Source organism: Rhodofomes roseus, assembly GCF_022264815.1.
Source record: "Rhodofomes roseus strain CIRM-BRFM 1785 chromosome Unknown C8Q71scaffold_22, whole genome shotgun sequence".
Taxonomy (NCBI): domain Eukaryota; kingdom Fungi; phylum Basidiomycota; class Agaricomycetes; order Polyporales; family Fomitopsidaceae; genus Rhodofomes; species Rhodofomes roseus.
The window spans coordinates 223,414-243,557 of record NW_025952978.1 but is presented as its reverse complement, the minus strand read 5'-3'; the positions used below and the strand labels follow the sequence as shown (position 1 = coordinate 243,557).

The 20,144-nt window shown below is 55.6% G+C and overlaps 8 protein-coding genes across 8 annotated transcripts; 3 read left to right on the top strand and 5 right to left on the bottom strand.

Annotated features, from left to right (window-relative positions):
- The first annotated feature begins 880 nt into the window (after positions 1-880).
- On the top strand, positions 881-5,771 carry C8Q71DRAFT_777988 (uncharacterized protein). The gene is made up of 21 exons (XM_047924750.1): positions 881-1,170; positions 1,257-1,471; positions 1,532-1,578; positions 1,644-1,688; positions 1,752-1,781; positions 1,831-2,006; positions 2,058-2,142; positions 2,194-2,544; positions 2,735-2,770; positions 2,828-2,968; positions 3,026-3,186; positions 3,278-3,496; positions 3,552-3,606; positions 3,661-3,717; positions 3,785-3,847; positions 3,916-4,193; positions 4,248-4,340; positions 4,415-4,484; positions 4,542-4,933; positions 4,995-5,135; positions 5,192-5,771. The coding sequence occupies exons 1-21, from the start codon at positions 1,078-1,080 to the stop codon at positions 5,339-5,341; spliced, it is 2,898 nt and encodes a 965-aa protein (XP_047775249.1). The 5' UTR covers positions 881-1,077; the 3' UTR covers positions 5,342-5,771.
- C8Q71DRAFT_798692 (Got1-domain-containing protein) lies at positions 5,732-6,371 on the bottom strand (the record flags this gene model as incomplete). The annotated part of the gene is made up of 5 exons (XM_047925831.1): positions 5,732-5,773; positions 5,834-5,915; positions 5,973-6,151; positions 6,212-6,303; positions 6,350-6,371. 5 exons carry the CDS (start codon positions 6,369-6,371, stop codon positions 5,732-5,734), a joined length of 417 nt encoding a protein of 138 aa, XP_047775248.1.
- A 1,153-nt stretch (positions 6,372-7,524) lies between these two features.
- C8Q71DRAFT_714373 (kinase-like protein) lies at positions 7,525-9,226 on the bottom strand (the record flags this gene model as incomplete). The annotated part of the gene is made up of 7 exons (XM_047920963.1): positions 7,525-7,674; positions 7,743-8,015; positions 8,084-8,208; positions 8,260-8,411; positions 8,467-8,585; positions 8,648-8,837; positions 8,904-9,226. 7 exons carry the CDS (start codon positions 9,224-9,226, stop codon positions 7,525-7,527), a joined length of 1,332 nt encoding a protein of 443 aa, XP_047775247.1.
- A 548-nt stretch (positions 9,227-9,774) lies between these two features.
- C8Q71DRAFT_777965 (uncharacterized protein) lies at positions 9,775-11,507 on the top strand. Its single transcript, XM_047924749.1, has 4 exons — positions 9,775-9,906; positions 9,958-10,075; positions 10,299-10,435; positions 10,888-11,507. The coding sequence occupies exons 1-4, from the start codon at positions 9,807-9,809 to the stop codon at positions 11,382-11,384; spliced, it is 852 nt and encodes a 283-aa protein (XP_047775246.1). The 5' UTR covers positions 9,775-9,806; the 3' UTR covers positions 11,385-11,507.
- A 2,035-nt stretch (positions 11,508-13,542) lies between these two features.
- C8Q71DRAFT_267419 (uncharacterized protein) lies at positions 13,543-14,315 on the bottom strand. Its single transcript, XM_047917409.1, has one exon. It carries the CDS (start codon positions 14,105-14,107, stop codon positions 13,625-13,627), a length of 483 nt encoding a protein of 160 aa, XP_047775245.1. The 5' UTR covers positions 14,108-14,315; the 3' UTR covers positions 13,543-13,624.
- On the bottom strand, positions 14,206-14,728 carry C8Q71DRAFT_267412 (uncharacterized protein). Its single transcript, XM_047917408.1, has 2 exons — positions 14,479-14,728; positions 14,206-14,417 (listed from the first exon to the last, which is right to left on the bottom strand). Exons 1-2 carry the CDS (start codon positions 14,603-14,605, stop codon positions 14,305-14,307), a joined length of 240 nt encoding a protein of 79 aa, XP_047775244.1. The 5' UTR covers positions 14,606-14,728; the 3' UTR covers positions 14,206-14,304.
- A 908-nt stretch (positions 14,729-15,636) lies between these two features.
- C8Q71DRAFT_777957 (uncharacterized protein) lies at positions 15,637-16,497 on the bottom strand (the record flags this gene model as incomplete). The annotated part of the gene is made up of 4 exons (XM_047924748.1): positions 16,266-16,497; positions 15,997-16,180; positions 15,749-15,803; positions 15,637-15,721 (listed from the first exon to the last, which is right to left on the bottom strand). Coding segments are annotated over exons 1-3 (221 nt in total), but the record flags the coding sequence as incomplete, so codon positions are not given.
- Positions 16,498-17,707: 1,210 nt separating this feature from the next.
- On the top strand, positions 17,708-19,043 carry C8Q71DRAFT_267387 (uncharacterized protein). Its single transcript, XM_047917407.1, has 7 exons — positions 17,708-18,083; positions 18,149-18,190; positions 18,254-18,310; positions 18,369-18,420; positions 18,476-18,522; positions 18,588-18,669; positions 18,726-19,043. Exons 1-7 carry the CDS (start codon positions 17,906-17,908, stop codon positions 18,856-18,858), a joined length of 591 nt encoding a protein of 196 aa, XP_047775242.1. The 5' UTR covers positions 17,708-17,905; the 3' UTR covers positions 18,859-19,043.
- The last annotated feature ends 1,101 nt before the right edge of the window (positions 19,044-20,144 follow it).

Below are 20,144 nucleotides of genomic sequence, written 5' to 3'. Positions count from 1 at the left end.
GGTGCAATATGGCTGGGTAGTGGCATACATAGCCAACCAACCTCTGTCCGCTAGGTGAGACCGCGCCATATATACGGGCCATGGCCCCGGCGGATTCTGGTGGCTACGGCTAGGTATACCTAGGTTGTACGCGGAGCTATCCAGTTGCCCAAGTGATTCTCATCCTATACAGTTTATACTAGCGGCAGCAGCCGCGCTCCGAGTCTGCAACTTCGAGTGCGTCGCTGTCCGTCAACGCGGTGTCGCGGACACGTGACCCAGGTCGTCGAACACTGCACGTCGACTCGGAGCCGTAGTACGCGGACGCGCTGCGAATCTTGTTCAACTACGCCTGCTCCTGGTGGAGGTTGAGGATGATCGCATGACGTGCATGCTCCGCTGTGAGGACGCGCGTAGTCCGAATTCGCGGCTCAGGCAGACATGGCGGAAGAGCAGCTTCTGTGGGATGGCATACCAGTCCTTGCGTTCCGCCTTGAGGCTCACGTACCCGCGCTCCGAGTCCGGCCGCGCTGTCCCCAGCGCGCCTCAAGTGTCGTACTTGCGCTGCCAGACGATGCCTATGCGCCACGCTGCTTGGACTCCTGCCAGACGATGCCTATGCGCCGCGCTGCTTGGACTCCTTCAACCGGGCACGGCAGTGGCCACGAAAGACTCGCGGGAGCGTTGGCCGGCTGGGCCAAGCGAGCGTCCTCAACGATGGTCTGCTTCGCGCTCAGAGTCATGAGTCCGCGCAGGATGGTAGGGGTGCAACAAGATACGCGTACGGCGCGAGCGCGACTTGAGCGCGACTGTAACCGGATCGGATATGTTATTATGTACTTAGTAGGTCAGTTGGCACGCCGGGTCGTACGGTACACCGGCCGCTCCTAGCCATGTTCTCACGCGCGATGCGGCGTTGCAGCCGTCCGTACGGGACGTAATACCGAGCCGTCCGAACAGTGACTTCAAGTTCGTACTGCCGTGCTGAACTGCGGCGCGTCCTCTTCCTCCTACCTGCAGCGCACCACAGTGCGCAAACTTGATATCTCGCGGCCTGGTCTCTCTACTCTATTATCTGTTCAAGGAGTCATCATCAAAATGGATTCTGGGGCGGATGCTGCCGACGCTCGAAGCCTTTTGCCCGTAGTCAAATCCGAGCCCGGCGAGCCCATCCTTGATTTTGATCCGCAAGTGAGTACAGAAGTTAGCACTACTAGCCTTGCATCCATTGAAGTGCCTCCTTTGCGTCGTTCAATCTATACGGCTATGTGTAATAGATTCATCTAAGCCCGAGTCGACCCTCACTGGCAGACCACGGCAACGTTGGATATACCGTCTATCGCAAGAGCGATCAGATTAGGTTTGGCATTCAACCGGCGCTGTCAGAGTGCCTGTCCATGGCCGACGCGATTGGCAAGCGTATAGAAGATCTGAACCTGGAAGTCAGCAAGAGCCGCTTAAGGAAAGACATGTGGATGCGCACACTCAGTCAGTGAGTGTCCCAGCGACTCATGTATGAGCGTGCACCGTAGTCTAACCAGTTGACACACAGGATTCGTGACAAAGCCCAAGAGAAGACGTTCACTGCGGTGTGCGGAGGTGGGGCAACTGAGTAGTAACTAGGTGCACAGTGCTCCGAGCTGACAGATTTCAATATATCCCAGCCACTGGGGCCGGCAAGTCGTCGTTAATCAATGCAATTCTTGACGGTGAGTATTGGGTACCATTTTCCATGAATCAGAATGCCTTTCTGAGCCGATCACACTACACAGTATCTATATTACCTACCAGCGGGGGACAAGGTAATCTCAATGACTCTCGAGAAGGTTGGCTTCTGCTCAACCTGTGCAGCCTGCACTTCTGTAGTCACGGAGATTTCCTGGCACGATGATACGATGTTTATTGCAGATGTCGTCTTCCTATCCGAGGAGGAATGGTTGGAAGAGCTGCTTCCACTTCATCAGGACCTGAAGGATGCGGACTTGACCGGCGAGCCGAGAAAGGAATTGAAGGAGGCGTGGGATAAGGTGAATATCAGTTGTAGTTGCTCCGGACGCCTTGATAGAGACCATCAGAAGTTTCGTGCCGTGTATCCAGACGTGAGAGAGTCAAAAGAGTTGAAGAAGGTTGCGTCAATTGCAGGATTTGTTCGCTCAGATCAAGGTTTTGTTTCTCATTGTTGTACATGTGTGCCAAATCTGACCAGCAGTTTAGCGACGTACCCCGTCCTCGGCAAGACGACCACCATCAAGAATCGTCAAAAAGACTCCTTTGTGCATGAACTGCAACAGTACGTCAAGGCTGAGAAGCACTCAAGCAGCAATGCCCACCGGAAGCGCCAGCTATGGCCGCTGATCAAAGTGGTCAAGGTACGGTGCAACGCCCCGGCCTTGACATCTGGAGCCGTGTTGGTCGACTTACCCGGCACGGCTGATGCCAACCGCGCACGCGCTAGCATTGCAACCACATACATGAAGCAATGCAGTCACGTCTGGATAGTCACGAACATCAGACGTGCCGTTGATGACCAGAACGCCCAGGGTGAGTGCCAAAGGCAATCAGCGAGTGCATAACTCACTACTCACCGACTGAATGCAGACCTCATGGACAAGGCGTTCGCTGCGCAGTGTTTGAGTAAGTGAGGTCCATGTGCTGTAAAATTTAGGGGATGCTGAGCGACCTGACCAGTGGGTATGGCTGTATTGAAGTCAGCTGTGTTTTGCATAATGTACTAATTGATGGATGGGTATGCAAGATGGCACATACGATGACAGCCGTATTGCACTTATCGGTGGGTAAAGTTGTTGACCTTCTCCTTGTTTCACGCAACTTACCTTTCGGATTTTAGCCACACAGACGGACCTGATTTCACCTTCGGAGATGTTAGGTGATGGCGGCTTGGACGATACTGATGATACCGATCTCAAGGACGTCATACAGAAGGAAAAGGAAGCCAATGATGAGAAGAATGCATTGAAGCGTGAACTAGGTGCGGCATTATGTCGGCTTGTCCACACCTCAGCTTACTTCTCTGTGAATCGGGCAGACCGCTTGTTTGCCGCCACGCCGCACGCTCAACATGTCGGTCAGGTGACAGAAAGTAGAGGATCTGGAAGGAAACGGCGTGACTCTGTAAGCTGCCCTGATGTTGCATCGAAGAGGACTCGGCTTGCAACTCGGACGACGCGGCATGCCATAGAATGTCAGGTCAGTCCGAGCTGCTTGTGTCATACTATATTGGCATTGCTTCAGCTCAAACATTATTCGTACCAATAACATCGCCCCCACGATGTTACAGGTGGCAGGCACCTCAGACACCTCTATCCCTCAATCCAGGTCTGTAGACTGGCAGCAAGTTCCGATGTGTACCTCGGCCGACTCGTTGCGGGAAGCTACTAGCGCGCACGACCGTACTGATGAAATCGAGTGGATTCGTGTCAAGTGTGCTGAACTCGAGATGGAGCTTTGCGAGCTAGTTGCGAGGAAACGCGTGCTTTGTTCCCTGAAACGTTCGAGGGTACGTTGCGTGTCGAATGTGAAAATACTCAGGGTCATCTGAGATAGATTTGCAGGAGAGTCTCGGCATCATGAGACGCAATTTCATAGATCAACTGAAAGATCTGGACGGTAGGATGTGTTGATTTTGCATGGCTTTCAATTGACGTTCGATCACTCCTATAGCAGCAGCGGCGGAAGAAAAGGACCCGGACAACTACGATCCTTCTGAACCGCTGAGAGGTGCGTCTCAGGTTCCGACGTCGTGCGTCCAATGCCGACTCACGATGATTTGGTCCATCAATGATAGACTACTCTCGTGTGGATCCACCCGTCTTCAGCTGCAGCGCCCTTGACTATCTGCGTATACAATGTATGGCAATCATATCCTTTGTCGCTTTTATATCGCTGACTAGTAGAGGGTCAATCACAATGTTCCAGCACACGTAGTTGGAGATGGAGACCCGAATTGCTTCTCTGACCCAGGGAACACGGGTATTCCAAGTATCCAAGAGTGGTGTCGCAATCTCGGAGACCTTTGTCGGAGACGATCCCTCCCTGGTATATGGGAGAGTCTAGAAGTTCTTGCTGAATCCGTCCACCGCTATGTGAAAGATGTCAGCCTGGACGACGTCACAAAGGTCGACAGCGAAGTGATGAGGAAGCAATGTCAATCGGGGTTGGTCAGCAACATCGGCATTGCGAATATCATGAAGGAGGTATGTGAGACGCCCCGTAGCAGGTAGACAACCTGACACCATCTTGCGCTGCAGTGCCTCCACAGATTAGCAGACGACCGAAGTCAAGATCTACATGACAGCCTTTCTACGTCCTTGGGATGGATTGTTCGAGCGGCCGCCCTCAAGGTGCGATCATTACCATGTGCATTGATGAGTCGACGCTGTGTAGATTGCTGACACGCCATCACTGTCCTTCGTAGGCCGGGGAGAAGGCTGAGCAGATATCCGACGCATTCGCTGCAGGCATGCATTGGCAAACATATAAGGGCAGTAAGTGTTGTTGCGTTGATTGCGAGCCTGTCTTGCAGCTTCTGATTTTCCATCCAGCGCTCCGTAGAAACGGTGTATGGAGGCAAGATCTCAACTTAGATCTAACTCTGCCGTTCATGCTTGGAATCGCTGCACAATGGTCAAAAGTATTCAGTGATCGTTCGCTTGATCTCAAAGAAGCCGCGACCAGCATTGTCAATCAGACGTTGTCGGAAGTCGAGGAGTCTGCGACCCCATTACTGAAGGATCTAGCCCACTCCCAAGCGGAGCACTGTAGGAGGGAGTTGCAGCAACTACTCGACGACATCGTACGTGTTATCGATAAGGTTCTCGAGGAAGAGCAAAGAACTGCTAGTCGCTGCCTGGCTCCGCATATCATGGATGCTCTGAAGCCTGCCTATGAGGAAGCGTTTGCTCAAAGCGGGCCGGGTTCCGTCGCACGTCGCAAGGTGAGCATGATGCGGCGAAGTAATATGTGTGCACCGAATACTGACAAAGCTGGCCTGGTAGAACATCTTTCATAACTGGATAACCAAGCTCAAGAATAGTGTATTCGATGACGGGGCAGATGTGCTTCTAACACTGCTGGAAGACATTACGACTTCGGTGGGAGAGCGTCTCAAAAGGGAATTTGATGTGCTCAGTGAGCGGGTACGTATAGCTATTCCCACAAATGCCTGGAACTAACCGTTGTACCATACCATCAGATGGAGGTGACGATGAGTGTGTTGTGGGACCGTCCCGGGCGCGAAAACCGATTGGAGCTGAAGGCCTGCGTACGAGCCACAGCGACCACGGTAGAGGTCAAAGAACAAATCCCACTGTGGCGCGCCGCCGCCAACTTGTCTATGAACTAGAGACAGCTGCGCCGATTTCAGAATGTTGGCTTGGATCTACCATAACGTCGCGATGATAACCATGTCTCATGTTCCTTTGGTGGCGTAGACCTCGGTTGAGTACTTTTCATGAAATGATATACCGTCGCGCGTATGTTAGCTGCAGTACTCCATACCGTTCTCCGGTCGGTGCAGAAGTCAATACAGGACTAAGGATCGCGGAATGCTCTCAGCATTGCACCTCGCCGAGGGTCGCGTCACTGCCGCAGCCCTGGGCCTAACGCCATATGGAATAACTGGGTATGTCTGCTGTGCTCCTACGACAAGGCACCACTGCAACACTCGGTGGCCATTTGCGTAGTCATGCTCGCACATACACAGTCCAAATGAAATGTATTACGCGTGACAGTGTCATACAATCGATGTTCGTGAGCCCGCTATACGATCTGCAACCTAACAGGAATGATACGCCGATGAGAAGAGGCTGGTATAGAAGCATCATCAATGACTCACGTCTCGAATATAAGGTAACGTCAGTATATGCCCGATCCCGGGCAGCTGTCGCAGGAACGTAAGGATAACTGGAAAGAAGTCCCTGCAAACACTACATCAATCCACGCATACCCGGGACGACCAGAAAGCGTCGACGCACCCGAAGAGGTTCAAGAACCCAAACGTCTCCACGACCATCCCCACGAACGGCCACTTCAAGAACACGAGTAGGATGCCGCCTATGAAGCATGCTGTCCCGCGGAGCTTCTGCCGTCGCGCAAAGAAGTAGAAGGTTTTGTGGGGGCCGATGATGAGGGTCAGACCCGCGAGGAAGAGGACCTGCATGCGCGGTAACGGAGGTCGTCAGCCGGGCTACTGGAATACATGATTGATACGTACGTTGCCCAGCGCAAGAAGTGCTCCGTCAAAGAATAGGGCCACACCCAGCAGCATGAACAGTCCTCCAAAGGAGGTGAGCGCGACGCCGATCTCTACACGGAGGTCAGTTAATACCGCAGAAACAGTAGGGTAACGTACTCTGCCCGTCCGTGAGCCACATCTTGTCCACCGGATTTTAGTGAGCTTCCTCGGGTAACGGTGTTTCCCAGTTGCAGACAAGGTTGCGACGGTAGCGAAGGTGAGAAGTGAACCAGGCAGCACGGCGTACAACGCGTACAGACTGAAGTCGGGCGGTGTAGCACTTCGCGTACGTGTCACTGCGCGCCCGCGTAGACGCCCATAGAACGAGACGCGCCTCATCGCGTGCTACCACGGACTTCAGTGAACGGTCTCACAACATGTCTGCACTCTCAATTGAACTGCAGAACTCGAAGATGAATTGCATAAGTTACAGTAGATGTATGGATACAGTGGGTTGCTTGTCGTAAGTGCGAATCCAACCACCGGGAGCCGCGCCCGTGCGTGTATATGGGCCGCGGCCCCGACGAACTAAAAACACGCCATGTCGAGGCACAGAGCGCTGTACAGTACCGTAAAAGAGTACTATCAGAGAGAAGAAATAACCGTACGGATGGAATTGGAGTGGGTCGTGATGCCGGCGAGAGCCTGAGATGCAGTGCAATGTGTGGGGGAAGGTGGATAGTGATGCCGGTCGACCCGCTGAAGCACCCGCCCGCGGGTCGTGCGTATCTACACAGTCGTGTGTTTATGAGCATCCTGCAAACGTGCCGTCGTGGTGAGGAAGTATGGTCGACATGACACCTGTCGTACGAGCCCACGGAGCGCGTACGGGATCCTGCAGACGCCTGTCGATCGAGGAATGCCTCGTCGTCGTGTCCCGCCTTCCGCGAGATGGTCTATGATCGGTCCCAAAACCTGCACTTGCGGGGGTAAGGCTATGGGTGTCCCGAATGACCTGACAATCCCACAAGGAGCCCGATGTGAAGCGTATATGGCAGGCGGCGGGTTGAATGAGGTAATTGAGCCACGAAAGCCGAGCCACGAAAGCCGACAGCGCCCGCGATCCAACAAGGGGACAGTGAGGCGCTATGGCAAGTGACAGAGGACCGGTAAGGGGGACTAGAGAGAGAGCGATGGCACGCAATTCGGGATGAGCATGTGTGTATCCAGCGCGACGCGAGTGCCAGCCCCGCCGACCGTCGAGCAGCGATTCTTGGGACCGTGCCGCTCGTGACGCCCTAGTTGTCGCCTCAAGAGAGGCTGTGTATTGGGTGCCAGGAACCCGACCACGGTTAGACCTGCGCGGGGGCTGACACCGTGTCCTGCAGCATCTTGGCCTGCCGCTCCTCCGCCATCTTCCTGTCGCGGTGTTCCAGCGCTTCTTCCACCCATTTCGCTATGTCCACGGACCGCTTGCGGTCGGCTCGCAAGAATGGATGGTCCTGCGCACACGATATGAGTAAATGCAAGCGCATATAGTCTCGAAGTCTGTGCAAAATGAGAGGCTCACCAGCAGTTCCGCATATGTCGCGCGCAACTCGGGCACCTTATGCAGGCACCGCGCGACGAAGTCTCGGCTGTCGTCTGAGTAGTGTTCCGGGAGCTCCGGCGGGTCGCCGTGCACAATCGCGGTGAGCTGTGCGAACACGTTCGCATACGTCTCCGGCGGGTATGGATACCGCCCTATCGCCATCTCGATCATCGAGAGGCCCAACGACCATACGTCGGAGGAGACGGTGTACGTGCCAATATTATTCTGTGACTCGCCCTTAATGCGCTCGGGCTACAGATACGGGGGAAAGACACGGATATGAGCGTCAGGGCAAACAAGGTGCAATCTGCGAGACGCACCGCCATATAACTCTGGCACCCGATATTTGTCTTGGCCAAGGATTTCTCAAGCTGCCCAGAGACACCGAAGTCACAGAGCTTGATACCGCCTCTCCTACTGACGAGCACGTTCGTAGGCTTCACATCTTCATCAAAGTCAATAAACACCGTGATAGGGGCGGCCTTAGATAGCTTACCGCGGTGTATGATCTGTAATTCGTCCTTCAAGAACTTCAGCCCTCGGACCATAGCTCCTGTGATGCGACCGAGCACATCCTCCGGCACGCCTGCTGCCTGAAGCTTGTCTAATGATCCGGCATCCATGTACTCCATGCAGTAGTACACGCATCTTGTCCGTCGAATCAGCATGAGTTCGGGTCCAGTAAGTAGACATTATAACATACGATTCAATGAAGAAGGCTCCGTAGAACTCTACAATCTCTGGCGCGACGGCGCGGTGGAGGATGTCCAGCTCCATCAGGATAGCATTGAGTTTTGAGTCGTCCAGTTCCAGTCTGATCTCCTGTTTGGATTGTGCTAATGATTGAGCTGGGGTCTGAGATGGACACGCGCGCGAAGACGAACCTTCATAGCCATCGCAACATTCGTGGGTTTATGCAGTACCTTCCGGACTGTGCCATATGCGCCCTTCCCAAGCTCGTCCTCCAGCTGCAGTTGTGACATGTTGATCGAAAACGACGCCCCGTTGCTGAAATTGACACCCTGCGCATGCAGGATCGCCTTGCCTCCGAAATGGAGTGCACCGGATGCATCCCTACGAGTTACGAAATACTGATCAATCACCAGGACACCGGGAACACATCCGATGGAGAACACGTACACAATCTTACTAAAGTTTGAAAACGGCGTCGAGAAGTTATCCTGGGATGGCCGTCGGTGTGGCTCATCCTCCATGATGGGTCTTCCGACACCAAGTCCAGCGCCTTGGGGGCCCGCTCCCACTGGGGGGAGGTGTAGCCCTCCCGGCACGTCGTTCGGATTGAGCTTGGGTACGCCGGCCTTCATGCGCCGCGCTGCGAGTCCGCCTATAGGCGGACCAGGCCGGGAGGGCCCGGGCGACGACGCGGGTTTGTGGGGACCGGACAAGTTCCCGGGTCGGTCAGCGAGGGAGATGTTGGCGACCCCCGATACAGCGCCGTCCATAACCTTCACTCCGGCGGAAGACTGATGTCCTCTCTGGGCGAGCTGGAGGGACAAAGACACGGGTCAGCGATGCGCATGTTGCGGATACGGGGCGATGTGAGCGCGATGGGGCCCGATGTGAATACTCACGGCAGCCATCTTCGCCTGCAGTGAGGGCGGAATGGGGGTGGACCCGAGCGGACGGCGGTTGTTGAGGAGGCCGCCGACGCTGCTGCGCGCGGAAGTTGGTGGGGGGCGGGGCGTGAGGGCGGGTGCGGGGCGCACGGCGGGGCCGTCCTGGTGCGGGGCGGGGTCAGACATGGCGGTTGGGAGGAGGAGGGCGGCGGAGAGGAGGGCGGCAGGCAGCAGCGTCGGGAGGAGGACGAGGATTATAAACGGGCTCTTTTCCCGGCGAATGGGCGTCGAACCGCTGCTCTGACATCAGCCACGCCGGCCGCCCGGCGCACCTTCCTTTTCCGAATTTTCGCTAGCCTTCGCGCGCATTCTCCGCCGTTCATAACCCATTTATTTCGAGCGGAGACTCAACTCTCAGCCACCTCCCCGCCGGCCGCCACTGCGCCTCAGAGTCAGCGAGCTGGCCATGAGTACCTCAGCGGCAGAAGCGTTGTCTGCCTCTCTTTCCTCTGCCCTCCGCGACCTACGCTCCTTTTCGTTCAATCTGAACTCCCCGGTTGCATTTGGTGAGCCCTGTTGTTGCCCAGCTACGGCGGCACACTGATAGTATGTGGCAGTTGTTCCGATTGTAGTCATCCTCCTCCGCGTCGCATACGTGCAGGCCAAGCACATCCACGAGACACGCAGCGCAAAGAAGCGGAACATGAGCTACACGGTGAAATGGGGAAGGGAACGGTGCGTGGCCCATATCATCCCCATGTCGCATTGTCTGACGTCGGCCCTCTCGTACGCGTATCCTGGTGCCCATCTTTGTCTCGCGTCAACTCCGTGCCATCCTCGTTTCGCACCGACACACAAATCCTCGGCCGCTATCACTCCATCATCTATTGTCCCGCTGCATCGCGCCTCGCGATGTCCCCTCCGGCCTTCTCCGTTGTCACGATCGTCCCGTTCGCAGGCTGCACTTCCCACTTCCGGCACCCGACGCCAAATTGGCTGAGATCCGGCATGAAATCGCGACGTACACCCAGCTGGACCCTCAATCCTTCAAGCTCGTCCACGCCGGCGCCGTAATGAAGGACGACAACGCCCCGAGTAAGTGCCGCTCTTGCCCGTATCAGCATCGCCCTACCCTTGTCGGCCACAACCCTCGGACGTTGTTGCGCCGCCTGGCGTTGCGGAGCATCGATCCCTGTCTTCTCAACTGCCTCTGGTACATTCGTGATTCTTCGCGATGCAGAGTCTGTACGAGCTCCGCTCCGCCTCGCGATCGAGCGCGAGCATGAGGTCTGTCCCATGGCGTCACGATGCGGGCAGCCGCCGGCCCATTCACTCGCCCTATCACGCCCAGTAGCACAGAAGCAAATCACTGTCCCCCGTCCTCCCTCATCTCTACCACCTGACGTCACCGTCTATTTCTACTAGCCACGCTCGCACTGCACCGCGCAGCAGCACTTATTGCGCCCGATGTTCCTGCACTAGCGATGTCATCCGCCGCTTATCGTCCATGCCCTCGCTGACCCCCCACGTCATTCTGCCTTGTTTAGTATCCGCATATGGTATCAAACCCAACTCAAGCATCGCCGTCGTGGGTGGCGGTGATGTTCCGGCTGCACATAAGCGACACAAGCCCAAAGAGAAGCCTGCAGAGCGCACAGAAGCATCAACAGTCGCACAAATCCGCGGCGAACTTGACGTCGTTCGGCGCACGCTCAAGCCAGATGTCGAGTCATTCCTGACGACACTGGACCCGTCTTCCGTACCATCCTCGACTGCTTCCGCTCCCGCACCACAGCCTGCATCTGCGCCTGTGACGGACAGCAATGCAGCACAGCTCGGCGGGCGCAATACCGACATCGAGCTGGAGCACAGAAGACTGGGCGAGCTGCTTCTGCAGTCGCTGCTGAGACTAGACGCCATCACCGCGGAGGGCGAGTGGGAGGAGGCCCGGAAGGAGAGAAAAGGCGCGGTGAAGGAAGTGCAGACCTTACTCGACCGCCTGGATGGCGGATTCAGAGCACGGCCGCGGACCGCCGCTCGGTAGAAGACGTGGACATTGAACGTTTGAACACTGAAGTACAAGGTTGTCCGCTCTTCTTGTAGACAGGCTAGATGGGATACCACCTGTTATTGGTTCGTACTATTTATTGAGCTTGTTTATCCTGGGTCGCTGGTCTGCTGTGGCCACTTTGCAAGTCCGCTCGCGATCGTATACAGAAATTGGAGCCTGCACTGATTCCGGCCCATGCTGTATTCGCCACCATCCCGGGTCTCGGGGACTGGACATATCGAGGCACCGTCAGATCGGCGGGCACTCCGGGAGCGTTGGTTGTCCAGCCTACCACACCAGTCTTCGGACCTCACCGTCCTGAAGGCCCCAAGGCCGTGATCGACCCACACCCCCGGCGCCGTTAGCTCTCGGGTGCCCCCTCGCCGCCTCCTGCAAGTCTTTACGTTTAAAATCATTGCATTTGCGATAGCCAAGGTCCGGTTCCGAGGCGGTGTCCTCAGCTGCATGGCCGCATGCGTTCGTGTCCAATTCATACCTGCTATCTCCCCGCCATTCCACACTCACCAAGCTACCGGGGCCTCTCACTTTACAGGGGTCCGTGAATTCGCGATAGGTGGGGGAGACGGCGTCGTCCCGCCTCGCACAGATCTTGATCTGAGTGGCTGACAGCTGTCGACCGACTGCCCAGAGGAGGTACACCGCCGGGCGCCTGTCCCGAGCTCCCCCGCCTCCGCAACGGTCTCGGACTTCACTCCTCCACTCCGGCTTTCGACATTCAACACATAACGCTCCTCATCTCGGACCCGGACCATCGAACGCAGTTTGCGGCTATGGCTGCTGGACGTGCCGGACGATTAGGCTTCGTGTGCTGTTATAGCCGGCCGCGGCTTAGAGGCGGCCCGACGCTCATATGGGCAATCCGCTAGCCTGTATTGCACTGGCATAGAGTCCGCGTCCGAAAGAGGCAGCCTGTCTGTCGTTCGCGGTGCTTCCGGTAACGGGTGAGTGGCATATCGTATTGGACCTCCGGGTTGCGTATCCCGTTTGCCAATGGTATGAAATGCATGCATCGATACTACTCTGTACGCGGCTCTTGAGAGCCTCAGATCGAACTTCAGAAGCGTCAGTCGATAAGCATCTACGGGTCGTTTATGCACCGTTGCTGGCATAGATGAGTCGTATCTGTCGGCGGCCAATCACTGGGGTTCATCTTGAACAGCGTGGCCCATCAGTGCGGCAAAAGGTTGTGACGCTGTGGATACGGTTCACATGGGATGTTACCGTCGACCCTGTGTATATATAGGTGCAGCGGATGTTACGCAGTCCGTGCGTCATTGCAGAGCTAGATAGGGAACCATGTCGCGATCATGTAGTGCATACGTCCGGTCAGTAATTCCTGTAATTCGCAGAATCGCATTCAAGTTGCCATCATCCTTGGCGGCCTTGATAATATCGACTCAGCCAGCGTACTGACAAGTTACGCCGCGACAGAAAAGTCACATTGGGGAACCCTGACAGGAGCGGGACCGTTAGGGTGGCTTACGCCGAGCTTCATGAGTTCAAATATGCAATTCACGGAGGATTCCGAGGGTAGAGGGGGTACCGGGGCAGACCAGGGCCTTTGTTTGGGCCCATCGTCGACTGAACTGCACCCGTGAATATGGTGTGCGATTGCGTCTACGGCAGGGGTATGATACTTGGGACTTTCTGCCTTTGTTGACCGCTACTGCGAAGGCCATGGCCAATTTGAAGACGACCGTGGTACCGGGAAGTCGACGCCGAACACGGCTTTCCCGTGAACCGTCTTACAGACGACTCCGCGCGACTAGCACACTGAGTCGGAAAGTACAGGCAGTCGGGGCAGCGCAGGCGGCACGACGTCCTCTGCGGTACTATGGCCGCACGATATGTACAACGGTATGTATCATCGAAAACGGACGATACATCATACATGCCGAGACAAATTGGTAGCAGCGTTCAGAGTGAAGATGTTCAGCGATGAAGCCCGTTGCTAGCGCTGTGAAGACATACGCATACGCGGCCGGGAGCCGTCCACAATGGCCCTCATACTACGATTGTCACAGTCTATATGCATTACAAGCGAGCTGAGCAGAAACGCATGCCAGTGGTACATCATTCGTATCGGGGTGTGGTAGTACCTACGTTCGAGGCCACTCATGCTGCGCTATCGGCCAGTAAGTCCTTGTATCTAGGGAAACAGAATATATACATTTAGAGACGGTCCGCCGAAGCGACAGCGTATGACTGAGGCTCTAAACATCAGGGGAAGCTCCCAGGATATCCATGAACATCTCATACGAGATCTCGCTTTCGCGGTCGGCTTCGTTCTTCTTGATCCTCGCCTCGAGAGCAGCTGCAGCCTGAGGGCTGCGCCTAGAGCCGGACTGTACTGATTGAAGGGCCATGATAGTTGTCGCGTGAGCTTCGATGAGGCTGAAGACACCAACGAGGGTCGAGATCCAACTCGACTCCGACTCGTACTCCGCGAGATGCCTCAATGACGGGTGTGCGTGCTTGAATATCTCGTCGTATACCTCCCTCTTCATGAGGAATCCATGCTTATTCGCCCAGATCTCGATCAACGTCTCGCGCTCCCAGGCATGCATGCGATCGAACCTCTTGTTCTCGGGATCCCACACCGCGCAGACGTACGCGAGCAGGTAGAGGAAGGATTCGAGATCGTGACGGTACAGGTTGGCGGGCGGTTTGCCTTGGCGCAGGAGATCCAGGGCCATAACGGACCCGTACCGGTGCGATACCTCGGTTTTGATGACAACGCATTGTTCGATCGGGTCTTCGCGTCGGCTTGTGCAGCGGCGCCACCGGCCTGTTTTCCTGACGCAGATGCAGGAGGGTTCTTGGGAGCGGGACGCTCCGAGTCGTCAGTGACTGTCGGCGGGATTTCGTCGTTGAGGTTCTGCTCCGCCGATTCCTAGTCGCAGAGGATACCGATGACATTTCCGTCGCTTCTCCGGTACCACATGACGTTGTTCGTACTGATGTTACGATGCAAGGTGCGCGTCGTCCTCCACACCCAGTAATGAGCTACAACAATGGCACAAGCCAGTCAAACGTATGGAGGAAAACTCAGGACATTGGTACACACCTCGGACGACGTCGACGTACACCTTCTTGAAATCCTCGACTGAATCGACGAGCTCGAGTCGTTCGTAGGACTTCATGACCAACGTCCGGCAGACCCGCAAATCAATCTCAGCTGTGTAAAGGCCCATTCAATTTCACGTTGCGCATTCTGAACTGCGCCCGATACTTGCGAACAATACGATTTGGCGTGTAAATTGAGCCGTCCACTAGTTCAAGAAGCGAGTTGGCTTTCGTTGCCAGCGGCTGGTAGGATTTGGTCTTCGGCTTTGCTTGTATCCACTGAGCCAGGGCATTCTTCTGGGGATCGTACGACGGAGGATCATCTTCGCGTGCACCGCGCGCGGGGAACGAAGTCTCCGGGAGATCTTCGTGTCCATGTTTCCGGACGGCCTGTATTATTCTCGCCGGATCGACGTCCCACACGATCTTGTTGCGGAAATGCTTCTTCACCCAGTGACGGTGTTTCTCCCACTCCATACCCTGACTCCCGCTGAGGATACTGTGTGCGCTCGACTGGTCCGGTATCGCTTGCATGTCTCCTGGAACCGGGTATGATCGCACATTCGGAACGAACTGCGAGCGACAGCCCTACCTGCACTTTGAGCGTCACGCACTGGCGGACGCTCCTGCTCAGGAGGAGTGCTAGACCTGAGAGGGCCTAAGGGTAGCGAGTGAGTAGGGTTGCCGTCGTCGTATGCATTGGGGGAAGTTTTCGGCGCCATGTGACAAGAGGTTTAGAGAGCAATGAATGCGCGAGGACACTGCGGAAAGGAATGCTGACCGTAATGGAAGAACAACCCGTAGGAGCGTTCGTTGAAGGCCAGGGGCGCGCAGAGTCAGTGGCTGATAGTTCGTCTATGGCCACGTCTGCCATCTTGGCAAACTCTTCTCACGCTGCTTACATATTTCGGAGGACAATGCGGACGGCGGAGCCTGGTCCATGTAGCTGTGGGCCCGGTGTGGCTGGTGGCAACGTTGCATCAGGGAATCCCCTTCAGAACGATAAGCGATTTCAGTGTTTGTAGATCATCGAAATATTGTGCCACTTTACAAGCGCTCGATAAGTGCCTACAGTCGCCTCACCAGATTTCACTTCAGCATCGTCTGACGAACACCTTATAAGCATCATCCAACGCGTATACATCGTAGCTGTCGGATTCCGCCGTTCACTGTCTGCCCTAAACATGCTCAACACGTCACGCAACATGGCAGTCGAGTCACCTCTAAGTCCTCTCTTTGCGACTGCCCGCCTCACACAAAGTACTGCGACTCCAACAACTCGAAGCTAGGTATGTTCTTCCTTGTTCCCATCAAAGACCTGCCAGGTATGCAAATATGCACATTGCAATCCGAGGCAAGCGCACATTGACTGTGCGCCAACCGCGACGCAAACAGGACTGACACGAAGACGACCACACAACGAACAAGACGGCTACAAGCGTGAACATCATGTGAAGAAGACGAGCACAAGCACGACAATGATGCACGCAGGCACGGGCGCGTGTACGGCGCGTTCGAGTGTGAGCGCGACGCACACATGCGAGCACGACGTACAAGGGAATCAGTACGACGATCATGGACGCAACGACGAGGCGAGTGTTGTAGGGAGCGAGCATGATCATCACGGTCAGCAGGGAGGCAGACATGGTTAGCACAGGTACGAGCATGACAAGTAAGTGCCTGACACGAAGACGTAGCTGGCGAAATGCAGCAGGCCTGGCAGAACGCGGACAGGCGATGACGCGCAACCACAAGGTTCAGATCCACTGCAAACACTTGCAATGAGCCCGAATGGGTTGCGGGTAACATCCCTGGCACACGGCGCTGTTTGCTCCGTGTGTTCGTGGTGCTACCTGCGTCTCATGAGACGAAGCACGTCGTCGGAGCAGGGGGCTACTGGTCGCTCTACGACTGGAACCCATCCTGGGAGGACGACGCCGCGTTCAAGCTCGGCAGCGACGCCATCAAGAACAAGCTCCGTGCGCCCCTCGACAGGCAGAACCATCCTTCGCAGTTCGTCGTCGCCCAGCCGCAGCTCCCCTCCGAACTTCGAGTCTTCGGCCCCCTCGGCGAGCAACTGCGCGCTGCACACAAGGCGCACGCGCCCGAAAGCGTAGACCAAGCTCCTCACCGCGATCGACGTGCCACTGGCCGCCTCGCCGTCCTGTACGCTAGCGAGGGCGGCAAGGCGAAGAAGGTCGCGAAGCGGCTCGCCGCGTGCACGAACATTCGCAGCCTCATCGCAAGCGTCGCGCCGATGGACGCCGTCTCCCTCGAGGACCATGGTGCATGCGATGCATGCTCGTGGTGAACGCCGAGATGACGATCAAGCTCTTCATGCCGGGGATATGATCCTGCTGCACACCATTGGGCAGGTTTTTTGCCTGTGCTGTTTGTCCTTGGGCCGAGCGTCTGACATACTGTCTTCTCCGTTGCTTCTGCTGTGTAACCTGATCTACTGTACCTGAATCATATCGGGTTTCATGCGAACAAATGGGACTGCCAAGGGCCTGAAGCGGAGACTTGTGTGAGATGTGCAAGCTTGCGACGTTCTACAATCGATCTACATATGAATTGTAGTGTGTAGGTAATGAGCTTGTATTGAGCTTGTAATGAGCTTGTGTAATCCGCTAGCGCTATAGTGCGTTTTACTGTTTATAACGATTTTGGTGTTTATATTCGCATGCAAGCAGAGATAACGGCTATGTGTACTCAGTGCGAATTCCGTGATGCTTGACAGAAGTAGTGATCGATCCAAAACGGGAACAAGGGACGATCGCCGGGTGCACGTGGCGAAGCCACACGGGCCCCGGCCCGTGCCACCATCCGGGTTTGTCGCAGACAGTCAGACTCTGGTTACCTTCCAAAATTTGAGCCCCGGGTGCCCCCTGAGGAAGTCGCTGCCTACGCGCGCCTGATCAGGAGCAAGAGGGTTACCAAACATTCGCTACATTGTACTCGTCCTCAACCTGAGTATCCGCTGTCGACAGATGGCACCGACTGTCACTGGGTGTGTGAGTTTGAGATTCACAGCCAGCTTGGCAAGCCTTCGGCGCTGCCCTGTACGTATACTTCGGACACTGACGATCACCAACAGAATCATTGGTACAGCGTGAAATCATGATCGGACAGCCGTCTGTCATACTGGTGATCGCGGCGGCCCACCGTGGCCATCAATAATGAACATATATCGGGTAGTCGGTCGCACCAGGACCTTACAAGTTCGCACCGGCCCCAATTGGTACGTCAAGAAAAGTGGTACCTCGGCGCCGAACTGTCAAGATTTGACGGGCTCTGGACAGGCTACTGGCCAGATCGAGGGGCAGTTCACTCGCTCGCTAGCTTCTCCCGCATCCATGGGTACATACTTAGTAGAAGTATGCACTGCCCTCGCCGCGCCTTCGACGGAATCTCCAGCCTGAGCATCTATGCCCCCCATGAGTGCCCCCGGACCCGAACGCATGTCTCGTCGGATGGTGACCCTCTTGGCTGCGTATCTTCTGGTTGTTCAGTCGACTCTGGTTTCGGCTTCAGCCTCGGCACCAGCGTGCTATGCCGGCAGCGGAACCCTTCAGTGGTACATAGATGCGGTCGGAGAGAACCCATGCGCGTATAGTACTTCTTCACATTTATACAGCAATGTTCACTTATCTCCATGCTTTTCTGTACAGGTATGACCTATCAGCGACTGCGGCAGACATGCAACAGTAATTGTACGCCGTGACATGACTTGAGCTTCGTAGCACGGCGTACATTCTGACTTGGGCGTGGTATAGACACAACGCCAACGTGGACGATCAACGGCAACACCGACCAATGCGACGATCCGTTGAGTGAGCTCTCTGTGTTCCAATTGGTGTCTTCGAGAGACTGACGACGGCAAACACGAAGGTACATGCTGCTGCAACTCCATTGCGTGGTCCTTGCGGATGCTGTGTATCAAGTACGTTCTCCATATTTACCCGTATGCTCATATTGATGCCTCCGCATGCGACCAGCTGCGAGTGGGACGAGAACGGCGCGGGTGACATTGGGCACAGTGCTAGTACGTGGTTCTTTGTGTTCAACTCGATTTGATCCGATTGCATAAACTCATCGGACACTACACAGCCGCTGGCGCGTACTATCAATACCGATGGAGCTCAGGAGTGCCGAACAGTGGCATGTATTGCGGCGATGGATATAACCAGACGTAGGCTCAGCTGCTCAAAACTTCTAGACAAGCTTGCTCAAGGTCTGTCTTCAAAGGTTACCGCAAAGCCTTCAGCTCGCAATCTGTAACAAGGGGATCGGGCTCAGCGATTTCCTATACAGCATATTCTGGCCCGATGGATCATGGTACGTCTATCCTGCAGGCCTTTGGCGTGCAAGCATCTTATAGTGGGGACGGATCGCTCTACAGGGACTTGTGAGTGTCGCCCTCGGTTTTCCAGCTGAAAGTAACCTCATGGTGCCCCACGAAAGCACGACCTTTGAGTCGGTCGCGCAGCAGACTCTGGCGTCAAACAACAACCAGTCTCTGGACCTGTGTCCGAGCAACACGAGCTCTCCAACAGGCGGCGCCGGGATCCCCACCTCACGCACGTCTCCCGCTCAGACCAGTGCGAATGGGAAGGTCGACACCGCCACCGTCGCGGTGGTTGGCGGGGCTCTGGGCGGCACATTGGGCCTCGTCCTCCTCGGTGTCGGTGTGGTTGCATTAGTCCTGTATAGCAGGAGGAGGCGCCGTGTCCGGGTCAAGACCATGGTTGATGACGACGACAGGTACAAAACATCGTCTGCTCACTCAATGCAGGCACTGGCACCGGTCCAAGCCGACGTCATTACTCCGTTCTTCGACCAACCGCGCGGTATGCGTTTTCATGAGCAGCTGGCCAGTGAGTCGCGATTCTCATGATCATGATCCATGCTCCGTACTGAGGTTTGCGATTCTTCAACTTGAAGGCGCGTCGTTGGGTGACACGCGCACTGGCAGCGAGCTTAACCTCGTTTCGCAAGCTTCCTATGCGTTGCCGACATCCTTGAGTGATGGGCTGGATGCGGACCCCTCACGTACTCCTTCTAGCAGCAATAATCAGAGGAAGGAAAAAGGCAATCGCATACAACACAGCACGCAACATCGGGTCACCTCGCAATCGACGGATCTACACGAGCGGGACGCGGGGGTGTCGATGCAGGACTCACGGCTGCCACCAGAATACCGCACCGTGTATTCGGGATGAATCTGGCTGCGATATACCTCTATTTATGCTGGCGAGTCGATGCCTACGAAACGTGAACACGATGGTCGGCTTACCTCGCACGACACATACGCAGTTTGCGACCTACTAATGCGCCTCTCGATACCAGCCTGCTACTTGTCGCTATTCTATGGTACTGAAACCGGACACCCAGGGGACTTGCGTATATTAATCTGGTCTATTGCATACGTCGGTCTGGTCGTGAAGTCGGGGGATCATTGATATCAGCAGGTGCAGTCTGCGCGTCCGTCATGGTGGCATGTGAGAGGACTTCGCGCGACTGCTACCACCTTGCCCATCGTGTTGTGTGGTAAGATGCCGCCCTTGAAATGACCCGAAAATTTGGTTAGACTGCACAGGACGTAAGAGTGACAAGGTCCTCGACTGCTGTTGCATTAAAGTAGGTCATTCTTCCAAAAACTGCACA